The following is a 17,243-nucleotide window of genomic DNA, read 5'->3' as shown; positions in this document are numbered from 1 at the left end:
TTTGCAGAGCATCTGCTGAAAGTTTGTTGAATGACTGAGTGAAGGACTGCTGGGGGGCCCCAAGGGGCCATTCACGGTATTGGACAGCCTCCTCTCCTTGCAGCCCTTGCTCTCCTGTGTCTTGTGACTATAATCTCGGTGTCCTTGCCTTATTCCCTATTAGAAGGGAAGCTTCCCCGGCCAGGACAGGCCTGGGTCCTGCCCACTCCTGTCTGCCCCAGGGAAACGATGTTCAGGGAGGAACTGGCAGTGCAGCTGAATCTCCTTGTAGCCTGCCTTGGGTACAAAAGGGTTTTTCTTCTCAGGTGGGAAGCAGACAGTGCTTAAAGCTTTGTTGGAGGTGGTTAGAGGCCTGAGCATGCGAGCCAGCCGGCAGGCAGCACCATGGCCTCAGAGTCTCAGATATCCTAGAGCAGGGTCTAGGATGATGATGACCCCCTGAGCTTGCAGGTCCTTCCCTTCTTTACCCAGGTGAATGCTGTTTCTGAATGACACTTCCAACCCACCACTGCCACTAGGATGACATGGAGCGTGGGTGCTGTGCTCACCTCCCCTGTTCACTGGGAAAGTTGTCCCACCCTTGGCCCACCTGGCTCACTACTTGTCCCTTGTTTTTGAAAGGCTACCCCACCTCCATTGGTATACAACCCACTTTGAGTAAAATAACGGCTGAGCTGAATTCTACCACAACCTCCCCCCTACCCTCTCACAGAATTCGTCCTGAAAGAGCCCATTGCTCTGGGAATCTACCTTTCCCGGAAGACCTTGCCCCTCTGATCAGCCGAGGCCTTGATCCAGAAATGACAGCGTGAGGGAGCATGAGGATGACCAGGACAACAGATTTCCAGGCAGGCCCAGTCCCCATCTCCCCACCCCCAGGAAACCCTGAGCTCTGCCCGCATCCTTTCCAGAAATGTGAGCCCCCACCTTTCCAATTTCCTCTTACACCTCTTCTCTGTTTCCCGCCCCCGCCTCTGCGTGACAACGTGGCGTGCATGCAGCCCATCTGGGGGTCGGGGAATCCTACTGGGTATGCCAGCTTAATGAAATACTTGCAGTTTATTAAACACAGGCTTCCCTAAGCCCTGAGTGCCTGTGGGTATTTGAAAGCCCAAGGTAACCCGGAGCTACCACAAACGTAATTGTTACATGTGTCCCTGCATTCCTGATGCAACCTCAAACTCTGGCTCTTAAGAGCTATGTGAAATTAACAACATAAAGTAACTCCTAGGCAGACGAGAGGAGGGAAACGTGGGGAAAGGCTTGAGAGAGGCTCTCAGAACCCCTCAGGGCCTCTAAAAGTATATGAAGTTCCCATTACCTTGCATAGCTGTAACAGTGGAGGGCGCTCCCCCACCTCAGGCTGTTCGTGTTTGCAGAATCCGTGCATTATTACCAGGCAGCTCTTGCTTGTCAACCTCGCGTGGTGTCGCTCCAAGAGTTCAAGTCCTATTACGGCCAAGGTTTGCTCTGGGCAGCCAGTGGGGCTAGCACGGCACAGTGTCTGAGGGTTCCTTCTAGAACTGTGGTTCTCCTCCTCCTCCAGGGCTTGGCAGGGAAGGGCCATGGAGAAGGCCTCGGGGACCCGGAGCCCACTGCCCTGAACTTGGGGGAGGCTGCCCGTGGGAGGTGCTTTCCCATTCATCAGTCTCCTCAGCCTGGGGCCTGTGAATCAGGGGCGAGGGGCTGAGATGGAAGCAGCAGACAAAGGCCTCCAGGGAGGTGCCTCCCTCTATGCGGACCACCATCTGGATGCCGGAGAAGGCGACCCTGTTGACCATGCTCAGGGGAACCTGCTCCAGGAACCTCAGAGTCAGCCCGTTGACCCACACACAGCCCTTGCGGCTCAGGGCCTTCAGGCAGAAGGTCAGCAGAGTGCTGCCCTTCTCCCGGTACGGCTCCAGAGACAGGTGTCGGCGGGAGAGGCGGGGGAGCTGCAGCTGGAGGTGGGCCTCCGGGCCCCGGCCCACCAGCAGCGGGCTGGTGTCGTGCTGCAGCTGTGGTGGGACGTTGGCAAAGGTGTCCAGGTTCTGGGCGGGGTGATGTAGGCTCACATGCAGGACCGTGAGGGCCCTCTCCATGGACGGGAGCCTGGGAGGGATGGAACACAGACAAAACAATGTGATTGGAGCCAGACACCCCTATGACTCCCTGAGCCTAGACATGAATGCCCAGCTCAGGGACCCTGAACCACTTCCAGCCAGACAGAGCAAAGCACCGAGTGTGGATATGGTCATTCTGTCCAAGCCAGGATGGTGCCAAGGCTGGAGTTGGTGTAGAAGGTCAACCTTGCTGGGTCTAGCCTCAGCTGCAGCTCTAGCACGCTCTGTGAGTAGGACTTAACCACTTAACCACTCTGAGCTTTAGCTTTCTTTTCTGTAATATAAGTATGCCCATCTTTGTCTTTGCAAAGTATAAGGCATATCAGCTTGCATGGTGTGGTTTGGGTGGTCTACTGTCATTTGGAGACAATCTGGCCCTGTTTCATGGGAAGGGAAGGACAGGCAGACAGGATACACCTTCCTTGTATCCAACAGTCACACAAAAAAACCCTTGCTGAGCTCTTTCCTGAGCCAGGCACTGACCAGCTGCTGGGAATGAGCACAAGCAACAGGAGAAGAAGCCCTTGATTTCCAGAACACCCAGCTGGTGGAGGAGACAGAGCTTCTAGCAGCAGGAATCGTGGACAGACACAGAATTGGGAAGCCCAGCTGGCTCCTGGGGGACCAGAAAGGCTGCCTGGAGACCCAGAGAAAGCATAAAAACAGCTAGCATGTTCCAAATGCTTCTATGGGCCTGGCACTGTGCCAAGTGCGTTTTAGGCATAAATGTCTCACTATATGGGCAGAAGGCAGATCTTGAGGAAGAACGTGGACAGCGCTGAGAGATCTCACTCAAGAACCTACAGGGGCTCTGCAGAGGCTAAGTAACAAGACTGTCACGGTGAGAAATGCACACATCCTCTGTCCCAGCATTGCCACCTCTGATAATTTGTCCTTTAGAATCTCACTGGCACATGCAGTAAGGCTACTTACAACGGTTGGCTTTGCTCCCGCATTGATTTGAGGAATATAAACTCTCTGGCATATCCACCAACCCCATATGGTGCTGAACCTGTCGCCGCCTTCGGTGGGAACCAACAGATGAGTGGGTTTGAGTGACTAATCGTACACTTTCCCAGCACCAGGCTTTGGCCCACAGTGTTTTCTCTGTTAAAAAGGCATCTTCCATCCCAAACTCTGCCCAAATACCACTTGTCTCTAGAGACCCATTTCAAATGTGGCCTCCTCTATGAAGCTCTCTTCCTTTCTCTGTCCTCCGACCCCCTCTGGATACCCCCATTCAGCCCATCTTCTCATTACACTCCAGAGCCATGTGGGTCCTTGTCCTGTCTTCCCTGAGCTCTGCTTCTTCCGCTGTCCCTGAGGTCCCCCAGGGGCAGGTGGGGGTCTGAGCTGCCTGCTGCCCTGTGTCCCATTGCCCTGTGCTCACTGGGCCTGGCCACAAGGTCTGTCTGGGGGCACATTTGCCAAGTGGCTAAATGAAGAGGTGCTTACACACACACAAGGAAATCCTGTGAAATCGGGCTTGGGTATACTGCAAATGAGAGCCTGGTCCTCAATGGCTGTGGGACTGGAAGCCTGTCACAGGTAGTCTGAGTCCTGGACCCTCAGCCCCTTCTACCTTCTGGGTGAAGTAAGCAAATGGTGAGGACCTTCCCCTCTTTCCTAAAGCACAGACATACACATGTCTCCATCTACATCCAGGCCCCAGTCTGCAGGAAACCTCTTTCTCAGGTACAAAAGGTAAGCTGGGCCCAGGACAGCCCAGCTGGGTACCCAAGTCCTCAGGCCTGGCCAGAAATTCAGAGTTCACTTCTGGAAGCCGATCCCACGGTGCAAGGGTCCTGAGAGAATCCCCCAGAAATTAGGGTTTGCCACAGGGCGTGAGATGTTACTCTCTGCTCCACTGAGCACTCCAGAGCTGACAGAAATCTCCCACCAGAGAGTCTCCAGGGCCCCCCAATTTTTCTGGGGAAGCAGAGAGCAGCCCTACCGATGCTGCCTCTGGGATAAGACAGTAGGAAGACACTCAGGTGCCTGGCAAGGAGCCCGCAGGGGCCCTGCTCCTGGCCCCACCAGGCCCTCTCCCCTGGCTGTGGCTCCAGTCCCCCTGCCCTCCACCTACCTTACTGCCAGGGGCCCGTCTGCACCTGACATCGCAGCTGTGGGCTCTCAGGAGCACGTGGGTGTGCGACGGGGTGAGTCTGGGGTTGGCAGTTAAGGCTGTGGAGCAGGGATGTGATGCATCATGTCATTCATCCGTGTCGCTGCTTTCTTCCTTTTTCCTTTCAGGAAAGAAAATAGAAGTGTAATTTCCCATTGCGGAAGTGCAACCCCAGTGCTGAGAGGTTGAAAAACCCCAGCCTGGGATCCTTGCTGGTAGAGGCCCCTGGGAGGTGGGGTTCCCCGCTGGGTCTCAGCACTGCCTAGGTCTGTGGCCTGTCCCCAGGGACCTGGAGAGCTGTAGGTGGTAGAGTTCCTCTTCTCCACAGCCAGTCGGGTGGGGGTGAAGGCATCCCAGGCCTCTTAGAGAAGAGAGGCATTTTGAATAGAGGGTCAAAGAGGGGAACCCCCATATGTGGGTAACTGTGAGGAGAGCATATGGCTAGACTGGGAGGGACCAAGGGTGCTGTGGGCCGCAGAGTCATCCATGGAGTATCTCAGGAAGGGCAGGGCCCCAGGGGAAGGGGTAATGGGCTGCTTATGGTGGGCAGCCTCTCTTGCAGGACAGCAGAAAGGCCATCTTTTATGCCCACCCCTCCTGGGCTCTGCTGGTCTTCTGGGGCAGCCTGGAAGAGTCCAAGATGGATGCTGGGCCAGCACTGTGGGCCCTGGCCATCCTGGAAGTGACCCAGTGTCACCATGGTGCTAAACCTTCATGCAGCCCAAGTCTTCACAGTCCACCAGCGTATTCATACTGCCTTCACTGTACCCACCAAGCTGGCAAGAGACATGTGTCCATCTTATACAGGGAACATTTGAGGTCCTAAGAGGGGCAGTGCCTGGCCCAAGGCCCTGGAACAAATCAACTTATAATCCTTTCTCTTCTTCCCATCAAACCCAGGCTATCCTGGGGACTCTTGGAGGGCATGCAGGTGGGTGGTGCCCCCGATTTGCCTCACTGTCACCATACCTACTCTTTACCCACTCCTCATGGGTGACCCTTATAGCCCCAGAGATCTCAGCAGGCCACACCCTGAGGGCTAAGCTCCTCTGGGAACTATTCAGGGCCTAGCCTCTTTCTCTCTTCTGAGCATTTAGACTCTGGTTGGTTGCTTAGTAACTAAGAAGGACAATAAGAAGATCTGGAAACAGTCATCCACCCCTGTGTGTCCCAGCCAGTGTGAGACCACCCCTGGGGCTCCCCCAGGAAACCAGCTCCCCAGAGCTGGGAAGTGTACCTGCCCTCAGAGGGAACCAAGCATCAACTCCAGGCTGCCTCCCCATAGTCTGTCTTCTCCAGCAGGCACAGAGCTGGGCCAGGTGTGTGGGGGAGACCTGTCCCCACCAGGATCCACTCAGTATGTCAGCCTTCCCCCAGGGAACCCAGGGCAGGGGGCAATAGGTAGGAGCTGGGCCGGAGCTTTGCTACCCCTTGGTGTGTGACCTTGGATGAGTCCTATCCCCTCTCTGGACCTTCGTTTTCCTCCTGTAGGGATGGGACACTGCGTCCCTACTATGCTCTGCAACCATGGTTCAGTGAGAGGAAGGCTAGGTCCACGCTCCCAGCCCTGGCACTGGAGAGTACGTGTGAAGAAGAGATGTGTTCATGACCCCTGTGCCCTCAGTAAATTGGTTCAGAGCAGTTCCTAGGAAGAGAGAACTGAAACAGCCAGGGAATTCATCTGGTAAGAGGAAGTCCCGCCCGGGCTGCATCTTCTGAAGGCGAGCCGAAAGTCCTGCCCAAGTCCTGCTGGTCACTGGCTGGTGGTCCCCTGAGGGGAGAGGGAGAGCAGGGGGAGTGGAGGTGCTGGTTTAACCTTCTTGGCCCCCTGCACCAGGACACCCTTCTTTAGTTGGTGTTGGCACCCTGAGGAGTGTACATCGTGAGCAAATGCCCCTGTCGTGTGCTGCTTGGGAAACTCAGGGATAGAACTACAGCTTCCAGAGCTTTCTATAATGGTGGGCAGGCGAGGATGCTGCTGTAGGACAGACTCTGGTGTGAGGCTTGGTTCCTTCTTCTAGCAGGTGTGTGACCTCAAACAAGTTACTCGGCTTCTCTGAACCTGATCTCTACTCCGCGAAATCAGGATAATTTGTTGTTGCATGCTGGCTAAATTAGATACATGCCAAGTGCTAAGAACGGGGTTAAGAAGCTGGTGCATGAGAGCTGCTCGTGGTAGAACCCTTAACAGCAGGAGAGCTAAAGACACATCTGGCAGAGAGGGGCTGGTGGAGCAGCCGGACAGCTTGCACAAACCCCAGATTCCCAGAACGCCCCAGGTTTTGCTTAAACTGAACATCATTTGAAGTTGAATACCTCATTTGCATGAATTAGCATAAATTTCATTTTAAATGATAATGAAGTTAAAGGGGTGCTCTGGGAAGAATCTCCAGGTTATGGGTGGGGCATGTGACCCCAACACAGGGGGACGATGTTACCTATTTGGCAGTTGAAGAAGCTGAGGCTCACAGGGCTCAGTCGACTAGCCCAAGGTCTCACGTCTGAGAAGCGGCAGAACTAGGACTCGGACCCATTTTGCAGCGCTCTTGGGCCTACTCATGAAGCTGCCGTGCCTTCTAGGTGGCATTCTCTGGAGTCCAGCTGTCCTGCCTCCTGCAAATGTGCTCCAGCCTGCCGGCAGGCAGCACACTCCATACAGACAGAGAGGGGCTCCCTTGCCGTCCGCCAAGCCTGTGGCCGCCACCCCGCTCTGTCCTGATGGCCTGTGACCACCAGGTGGCAGCACCCCTAAACCTAGTGGCCTGCGCTTGGAAGGGAAGGGGAGGGTGGTGAAAGGATGGAGGCGTCCTTCACGGAGAGCTGGGCAGGAGAGCATGAGGGAGACCCGTGCTTGGGGTGGCAAGCGGAGAGAGTCCTTGCTTCTCTGACTCAAAATGCCCTGAAATGGCCCCAGGAGAATCCACAGCAAGCATCAGCAAAGACACCTACCCGTGGAGCGGGAGACACAGCAGGAAGCCGGCGCAGGAGGCCTCCAAGCCCAGGGCCCGGGACAGACGGGCTCCGGAGGGGTGAGTGGCCTGCCCGGGGACACAGACTGAGCGCACAGCACCGCAAGGTTGAGAAGCCAGGCTTCCTTGCCGGTAAAGCGGAGTAACACTGGTGCCCTTCGACGAGGGCGCCTCCACACAGGAAATGCGTGCGAAGCACACCGCCGAGGCCAGGGGCGCATGCGTGGTAAGAGGAGCACGGAGAGCGTTACTGTGTGTGTTGTGATTGTTACTCTGGACATACGATATACATAGTATGCCTGTTACTTCATTTTTTAAAGATTTTTATTTATTTATTTGACAGAGAGAGAGAGAGCACAAGGAGGGGGAGCGGCCAGCAGAGGGAGAAGCAGGCTCCCAAATGAGCAGGGCACCTTTTCAGGACCCTGGGATCCTGGCCTGAGCCGAAGGCAGCCGCCTAAAAGACTGAGCCACCCAGGCGCCCCCATTGTTACTTTGATTGTGACTGATGGCTCGCCATCCTCATTGAGCTCTCAGGTAAGAAAAAGAGCGCTGGAACTCATAGACATAGATGCTGAGGGGTGGGGAGGGGGTGCACAGAACCATGAACTCCAAGAGGGGAATCTAACCTGTCGGGGGTGGGGGACACCACGGAAGGCCTCCTGGAGGAGGGGACGTTTGGGCTGACCCTGCAGGGTGGGATGTGGGACAATGCCTGGTGGAGGAAGGTGGGAGTCAGTACCCAGTTTCTGGAAATGACTCTGCCTCACCCAGCCCCTTGCTCTTGGCTAATAAGAATGATAACTGCAAGGTAACGGTCAGTCCGAAAAGTTACCATTTACTGAGCCCTCTCAGGGTGATCTCAGTGTTTGACCTGCTCGTCTCTTGGCCTTAGCTCCGGTGGGAAGCAAATGGCTATCAGGGGGCCCTGATTGCTTGCTCCCTCTGTGTTCCCTCCAGAGTGCTGGCTGGGCCTCCATGTGGAGGCTGGGCTGGCCAGCATGACTCTGGCGGCCTCCACCTGCAGAGGAGCCAGAAACGGCGGGAAGGCGGCGTTCAGGAACTGCTGCTGTTCTGTCCCACCCTCCCCTATTCTGGGGTCGCGGGGAAGCCTAATTCATGATTGTGCTCAATGCTTAATGTACGTGTTTTACTTATTGCTAAATCCGATAATAAGGATTTACTTAAGGGCTAAGTCCTGGAGCCCTGAGCAATGCCTGAGGCAGGTCTGGGGATGGGTGCCTGGAATTCTGAGGCCTTCTTGGCTCTTACCGTCTGGTGGGGTGGTCAGGCCACACGGACACGGTGCCAGTAAGCCCAGAAGTTACTTTATGCTTCTGACCTCCTTTTTTCCCCTTTGAGCTGAAGGGCCATCCCTTAGGTTGCCTGGGGAGCAGGAGCTTGGGGAAGGAGGAGGCGGCCTGGTCTGGGCCAGCGGGCACTGCCTCCTCCTTCACCCACAGCATCCAGAACAGCAGAGGGCCACAGGGCAGGGAGGGAGCCCTCGCCCGGAGCCAGCCTTGCCCTTGCTGTGGACGTACTTTGGGGCAAGTCACTTTTCCTTTCCTTCCTGGCCTCAGTGTCCTCAGCTGGAGAGCAGGAATTATCAGGTGTGCCCTATAGCCATCATCTTCATTTAACCTTTTACGAGGGGGCAGCTTTCGCCTGGTGGGAAGGATTTGCCTGGGGGCTGCTTTCTGTTGCAGTCAAGAACCAGTATGGAAGAAACACAGCTTGCTCCCATCTAGAGGGTGCATCTGGCTAGGAAAGATGGCCTCAAACCCAGCGTAACACACATCAAACATGGCCTTTTTGTTTTTAATTAAGTGAGGTAAAAGCCTAGCATAAATACTTTTAACTAAAGTTTAGGAATAAAGTGTATTTTGAAATTAGCGTGTCTTCAAAGGCAGACTTTTAACATACCATGAAAAAAACCCTCTGTGCGGGAATTTAGGTAGTTCCTGGTGCCTAGAAACACTCGGTGCAGATCTGATAGCAACAGGAGGGAGGGAAACCAGCTCTCCCTCTGCAAATAGTTATCTGTCTTTCAACTGTGGTAAAACGTACACTACATAAAATTTACCGTTTTCGCTGTTGTAAATGTACAGTTCATCGTGTTCAGTGTATTCACAGTGTCATGCAACTCATCTCAGAGCCTTTTCATTGCGGAACTGAAATTCTAAACCAATTAGAAAACTCCCCATCTCCCCCTCTTTCCAGGCCCTGGCAACCATCATTCTCCTTGTTTCTATGACGACTCTAGATACTTCATAAGTGGAATCAGGCAGTATTTGTCCTTTGGTCACTGGTTTATTTCCCTTAACACCATCTCCTTAAGGTTCAACCATGTTATCATATGTGTCAGAATTTCATTCCTTTTTAAGGCTGAACAATCCCCCATTGTATTACTGTGTTGTATGCACCATGTTTTGTCTATCCATTCAACAGTCAATGGACACTTGAGTTTCTTCCTTCCCCCTTTTGGCTACTGTGAATGATGCTACCGTGAATATGCTGTAGAAATATCTGTTTGATTCCTCGCTTTCAACTCCTTTGCCTATATACTCAGAAGTGGAATTGCTGGGTCACGTGGTAATTTTATGGTTAATATTTTGAGCAACTCCATGGTGGCCATAGTGGCTGCACCATTTTACATTCTACCCCTCCCCCGCCAACAACATACAAGTTTCCAACTTCTCCATACCGTTGCCAACATTTATTATTTTCTGGATTTTCTTTTAAACAGTAGCCTAATGAATGTGAGGTGAGATCTCATTGTGGTTTTGATTTGCATTTCCCTGATGATGAGTGATATTGAGTATCTCTTCATGTGCTGTTGACCATTTGTATATCTTCTGGAAAGAAATGTCCACTTAAGTCTTTTGCCCACGTTTAAATTGAGTTGTTTTCCTGTTATTAAGTCGTAGACATTCTTTATATATTCTGAATATTAACCCCTTATCAGATATAGGATTTACCAATACTCTCTCCGATTCCATGGATTGCTGTTTCTCTCTGTTAATTGATCCTTTGATGCAGTGTTAAATTTTGATGTCATCCAATGTACCTATTTTTACTCTTTGCCTGTGTTTTTAGTGTCATATCAAAGTCATCATTGCAAAATCCAGTATCAGAATACTTTTCCTCTAAGAGTTGTGGAGTTTCAGGTCTTACGTTGAGGTCTGTAATCCATTTTGAGAGCATTTTTGTATACCATCTAAGGTCAGGGTCCAAATTCACGTGGATATGCAGTTTTCCTACAAAGAATTATTTAAAGATAAGATTTATGATTAGTGGTGGCAATGTACCATATTTGACCATATCAGGTTGAATAAAATATTTTATATACCTTGATAACAATACAAAACAAAACACTCAAATTCATCTTGTAGTTTTTGTTAATTCTGTGTTTCCATCTTTATATTGTTGCATAGAAATACTCCTCATTTAAAATAACACAGCACACTGGCAGCAGTACGGGTTTGTTTCTAACCATATGAATCTCATGGAGGTGTTAGTGGGAAGATCGATGACTCATCCCGGCTGTGAGTTGCCAGGCACCCGAGTCCATCATTTCCTGCCCATAAACTGGCTCCTATGCCCTGGCTCTCGGTTCTTTCCTGATGTTTCTGGCATCACAGGTTTTAAGGGCAAGTGTTAGTACTCTGTTTTTGTCACCATGGGCTTCTAAACAAAGCTGAAGCCAGACAGCCTCCACTGTGTACCTGTTTTCATGGGTTTGGGCCCTAGAATCAGAGCCCATGAGCCAAATCCTGAGCCCTCAGTAAATAGACAGAGAAACCCAGAGGTTCAAAGCATTGCAAAAGTTTTGCATTTGGCCATAATAAAACTCTTCCTAGAAGGTTGATTCTTTAAACTGTTGGTTCATACCCACAAGGAAAATGGGTCCCCACGGGAAGTGGGAATCCAAAGGGCCAGAGCTGCCCACACTGGGTGTCCACTCGCTCCTAGTACCCCTACTGTCTCAAGTCATCTCCTGCGTTTGGAATGGTCATTGTGATCTGTAGGAGGACCCACATTTCCTGGGAAGGATGCTACCTCACGGAGACTTCTGGTGCCAAGAAAAAATTGCCCAGCTCAGCTCTGAGGCTGTGAGCCTTGGATGCTGCCTCCGGAAGCTACCATCACCATGGCTAGTGCAATCTGGCTGGATTTTGCCAAAACAAAGGAAAGGCCCTCCAGCAATTTCTGTGGATTTGTTTTGTGAAATTAAATTGTCTGCTTTTAATTCTCCTTTACCAGTTTAATACCGATTGGAATTTCAAAACCAGTGACATTCAGAAAACCCACTCTGGAGTAGGTGACAGATCCCACCTGACCTGCGTTTCAATCTGGGACCAAAAAAATGAGACCGTGGAAACTTCCAGGGAGTGGGGGCCTTGGCAGTAGGATCCCTAGGCTTTGGAGCTCACCCCCCACCATGTGCACATGTGCTCTGAATCCGTAGGTACTAAGAGCTGTCTCCGCACACAGAACAGAACAGAAGCTTAGCAGACCTGCCCTCTTCAGGACCCAACCCCAGCATGGCTCCGGAGCCAAGTTCCAGCTTGTTTGTGTCTCCAAGTGGGACCCCTGGATGTCTTCCAAAGGAAGAGGCTGAACCAGTGGGAACTGGCTCCTCTGCGCCCAGCCCTGGGTGGGCTCTGCACTAGCCAAACACAGGAGACAACCCCCCACCCTCATGGAGATCCAGGCTAGCGCAGGAGACAGGCTCTCAAACGAGTACCAGCCAGATGGACCCAGAAGCATGAGACCAAGGGTGTTCCAACAAGGTCCAAGAACCAGCCTTGGGGTCTAAGGAGGGCTTCCTCAAGCAGATGATGCCAAGGGTGCATCTTGAAGAAACAGCAGGCGTTGGCTAATTTAAGAAGGAGGAGCAGGTGTCCCAAGAGGGGGCCCTGCACAAACAAAGGCTCACTCAGAAGTTTCAGAGCCGATGTCAGGAGAACCACAGGAGAAGGAGCAGGCTGCATAAGCTCCCGGGGTTCTGCTCTCATCATTGCTCACAGCTCCTCCTGGCTCTTCCCCTCCAATCTCTCCCTTGACCCTGTCAAAGCCCCAGAGGCTGGTTGATGCAGCATGTCAGCCTTCATCACTCAGCTTGTTTTCCTGTCTCTGCTGCCCTGTGCAATGTCCTATTTATTAGGGTACAACCACAGCCCCTCATAAAGCACGTGTAGTCACTGCCCCCGGGGACCATCAGAGAAAGGGGCTGCAGCAACCAGCTGTAAAGTCTGGATGGTTCCAAACCCAGAGGACTTGCTCGGGGTTCACGGCTAGACGGAGGAAGTTGAGTTTCGGAGATATTTTTCCCGACAAACTATGCAATATTTCTCTGAAAGTTCTAGTTCAGTTCTGAGATGCCGGCTCACGGAGTGAATGGCTTCTTGTTTGGCTTGTTTTTATGTAACATTTTGAAAAAGTAATGGATTCACATAGTTTACAGTTTCCGAAAAGATAAAAAGAAGCAGAGTTGCAAAATATCTCTTTCCCCTCCCATCAGGTAACCGCTACAACGAGGGTCCTGTGCGTCCTTCCAGATATTCTTTCTGCAAGCACAAGCAAACATGAATATACAGCCTCGCTCTGCCCTCCTTGTTCGCAAACACCGTCTGGTACCTTGCTTTGTGAAGGTGTCTTTAAGACCAGCAGCTCGCATTCTCCCCAGGGGTTTTTCACTCTTAAAATTGTTCTCCCTGTCCTATGATATTTCACAAAACTAGCCCCAGCCACGACAACAAATATTTCATACCCTTCATGCATGACATTTTTCACATATGCTTTACAAATGTGCGTCTTCATTCTGAACCGAATGTCGTGGGAAATATGTCTTTTCCACATGGCCACTCATATAATATAAAAAGCATTTTCCCTTTCCCTTGGCCCCAGGGGGGCACTCTATCATGAAAATGGAAAAGTGATGAGAAAATGAGAAATCCTGCCAACAGAGCTCTCTCTCCAAGCGGTTTTCCAGAGGCTCCCTGGGACCGTGTCACCTCATGAAGCGTAAATCACCAACGGGGCCTGGCAAAGTTGTGACCCAGTGGCCTAGTGCGTGGCTATTCCCGTCTGGTGGCCATTGACTCAGAGTGTCCATGCTGCTACATAAACATTGTCCTCTGCCTGTCCGCTTCTCTGCCTGCTGCCAACAGACCTGTCACTGGGATGGACACCTCCTCCCCTCCGGGCCCATCTGCACAAAGACCGAGGTTTCCACTTGAGGCCCAGGACCACTGTGGTCCTCACAACTCCTCCTGGCTCTTCCCCTCCAGTCTTGAGACACCCACTCCTCCTTATTAACTCAGCCAACTCCTGCTGTTTCTTCAAGACCCACCCTTGGCATCATCTGCTCGAGGAAGCCCTCCTTATACCCTCAGGCTGGTCTTGGACCTAGTTGGACCCCCCTTGGTCATGCGGAGGTAAACCCCACTGCAGACAGGCTTGCCGCAGACCATGGGATGCCTCCAACACTGTAAACAAAGCCCAGGGGCTGCCCCTTCCAACTTGGCCCGGGCTTTGTGAGCGTTTAGTACAAGCCAGGTTCTGGCCTGCCCAGAAACCTGGGAACCTGGCTACCACCCCAGGGCCAGGGCTTGGCAAATGCCAGCCTCAACTTACCTTTCCTTCCCTCCCTTAGCTGTCCCTCTAACCCTTATATGCACAAGTACGGATAAGCGTGGTTCACAGAAGCAAAACCTTTCCCAGTCCTTTGCTCTCTGATCCTTAATCTCCAAGCACTACTCTAAGCAAGTTTATAGTTCGCGGGTGCTAGGGGGCACTGTTGGGCAACTTTTGTGCGCTGTAAAGGTCTTGCCTGTATGTATGTTTTTAATAAACTTAAATTTTTAGAACGCTTTTAGGTTCACAGCAAAATTAAGCAGAAAATACAGCAAGTTCCCACACACCCCCTGCCCTGCCCCGGAACACAGCCTCCTTCCCATCAACACCCTACACCAGAGTGGTACATGAATTACCATCTAGGAACGTGCACGGACCCGTCAGCATCACTCAAAGCCGGTAGGTTAACTAGGGCTCACGCTTGGTGCTGTATACGCTCTGGGTTTGGACAAACGTAAAGTGGCAGGTATCACCGTTGTTGTATCATGCAGTATAGTTTCACTGCCCTAAAAATTCTGTGCTCTGCCAATTTACACCTCTCTTGCCTATAAACCCTGGCGACCACAGATCTTTTTACTGTCTCTGCAGTTTTGCCTTTTCCAGAACATCATATAGTTGGAATCACACAGTACATGGCTTTTCCGATCGGCTTCTTTCACTTAGTAATATACGTTTAAGGCTCCTCTACGTTTCTTTGCGGCTTGATGGCGCAGTTCCTGTCAGTGCTGAATACCATCCCATTGTGTGAACGCACCACAGCTTTCTTACTCATTCGCCCGCTCAAGAGCGTCTTGGTTGCTTCCAATTTTTGGCCATTATGAGTACAGCTGCTAGGGATCTCCACGAGCAGGTTTTTGTGTGGACCTAAGTTTTCAACTCATGTAAGTAAATATCAAGAAGCACGATTGCTGGATTCCTGCCTGTACATTTGGAGGACAGGTTGCTGAGTGGGGCAGGCTGTCCCATACTCAGTGAGCTCCCTGGGACCCTAGCAGAGTCCCTCCTGTGTTGGGGCCAGAACTCCCCCTGCCTCACTTCCTCTCCCTCTCAGCGGCGTTAACCCCGTCTGTCTTCATGCAGCTGGAGAGGTGCCTGGAGATGTGAGGGAGCAGAACTGCATCTTGCCCACCCCCCACCCCCTTTCATTCTGTACTCCACAAGTTCAAGGGCCTGTAGGATGTTTTGGTATGAACTGAATGTTTCTCCCCCAACAAGAGCATTTTAAAAAATCAAGAACACAATGTTTCATTCATTTTCAGTGTTTTCTGTTGTCAGTGGCATGACTGTCAGGACTCTTATTTAAGTATTGCAAACACACAGCTGCATCAGCATTCAAACTGGTTATGATGATTTACCTGGGGGGTGGGGAGGATCGAGTCCCCCACGGAGCCCCAAGGGAGGCTGTCCTAACTCTCAGGCACCTGTGATACTGTGTGGCAGAACTGCTGGGAGTACTTTACACATATCAATTAATTTGATTTCTTCAATAGGCCTATAAAGCAGGGGCCATTATTACCCTCATTTTACCAATGGGGAAAACTCGGGAACAGAGGAGTTAAGTCACTCATCCAAAGTCACACCGATGATTCGTATAATGTCTTTAAAGTCTGTGACCTCAACTACCCCATAACCTGCCTCCAGATAAAGATGCTCTGTGGGCTAGGAGGGACCCCTCAGGAAAGCCGGACCTGGACCTTGGGAGCGGAAGGGAGCAATACAGTGTCTCCCCAAGAGTCCAGGCAGGAAATGGGGAGATGCTCATCAGAACTCAGATCAGGTGTCTCTCAGGGAAAATACTGGAGGGAAACTGGCTGGTGGCTGGAGGAAGACCTTCAGAGCAGGCAAACCCACCTTTCCCCCTGCTTATGTAATTCATCCCGGTCTCAAAAGCTAGGAAGGGCTGCCACTTACTGAGTGCTTACTACATTCATTATCTCATTTAACCCTCTTGATGACTATATTATGTCCCTCTGTGACGCCCATCTTATGGCGGAGGAAACAGGTTTGGAGAGGTTCCCTCACTTGCCTAAAGTCACAGAGCTCGTCAGCGATAGAGCGGGCTATGAACACGGTCATGAACTGAGATGCTCAGACCCCCACCACTTCTCTCTCCAAAGCTTGCCCCTTGCCTCTTGCATTTTGTTACCCCTCCTTTGTTCTGATTTCTGGCCCAGCTTCATCCCCAGGTCCCAAGTGGCCCTGCAGCCTCTCCTCTCCTCTCTGAACCTTGGCCTGACTTCAGCCTTTCCTCTCCATTCATTCATTTATAAGACCCAGCTTCTAATTGTGATATTCAAATCTACCACCTTATTCATTTGCCATTTGACCCATCCATGTTTGAGAAGAACAATACAATCTCCTACTATGATTGTTCTCAGCTCCTTTCCCTTTCGATCCTTTTAATTCAGTCGCATCTTGCTGTATCTATTTCGAGATCATGCTATTGGGTGCCTACACAATCCCCAGTCGTGCTCCTTTGCCTTACTAACTGCTCTGCTCATAATATAGTTGTACCGTATTTCTTTCAGTTAATGTTTGCCTGCTTCATTTTTTTTTTCCATCCCATTAATTTTTCTGATAGTTTGGTTTAGGTGTAGTTTCTTTCATTCAGTAATTTAGCACATACTTATCGAAGATCTGCTGTGTGTCGGGCGCTGGCTTTGGCCCTGAGGGTTCAGTCGTGAACTGGTGGGTTGGGATAGTCACTTCTCAGAGCTGTTGCAACAAACTATCATAGACTCTATGTCCATGCTGTTCTGGAAGCCAGAAGTCCGAAATCAGTGTTACTGGGCTGAAAGGTATCCACAGAGCCATATTCCCTCCTTTTCCTCCACTACAAAATAGAGACAAAATGGTGATTGCCTTTCAGCATGCTTGTGAAGACTTAAAGAGCTAAAACAGTCAAAGGGCTTACAGCAGGGTCTCAGACTAGAAACACACAGAAAAATGTTAACGGTTGTTAGTTGATTTTCAGTTTCTTTGGGAGACAACTTTGAGAGCCAGCTATTGTTTTGTTTTCTGAAAAGGGGAAAGAAGTAATAAACAGGACATTTGATTTCATATAGAAAAAACCAAGATGCTGTTTTGGGATGGAGAGCTTCCAGGCAACAAAATAAAAATACTTGAGAGCGTTGTTTTGTATAATCACGTGAAAGGTGGTCTCCGTTCGGGGTAGAACCGTGTCTCTGGCTGGTTTGCTTGCAGAGATATAAAGGAAACAATGTTCCTCTCAGGGACTCAGAGAGCTAGATGTTTCTGGAACTAGGGGAGCGCAACATGACCAGGCTGTCCCTTGTGGAGGAGGTGCTGGCCAGGGGCCCCAGAGAGAGTGGGTCAAGAGGAACCTGGGGCCAGTCTGGCTTTAGGACTTAGAGCCTGGTCACTCCTAGGAGCTAGTCCAGGCTTTTC

At 51.2% G+C, this 17,243-nt stretch overlaps 1 protein-coding gene across 1 annotated transcript; it reads right to left on the bottom strand.

Annotated features, from left to right (window-relative positions):
• Positions 1-1,487: 1,487 nt before the first annotated feature.
• TIFAB (TIFA inhibitor) lies at positions 1,488-2,091 on the bottom strand. Its single transcript, XM_045795029.2, is given in 1 exon segment — positions 1,488-2,091. A coding segment is annotated over 1 exon segment (594 nt). The 5' UTR covers positions 2,082-2,091.
• Positions 2,092-17,243: the final 15,152 nt, after the last annotated feature.

This window comes from Ursus americanus, chromosome 5 (genome assembly GCF_024610735.1).
Source record: "Ursus americanus isolate L20-20 chromosome 5, mUrsAme1.1.p, whole genome shotgun sequence".
NCBI lineage: Eukaryota > Metazoa > Chordata > Mammalia > Carnivora > Ursidae > Ursus > Ursus americanus.
This window is presented reverse-complemented; position numbering and strand designations above follow the sequence as displayed.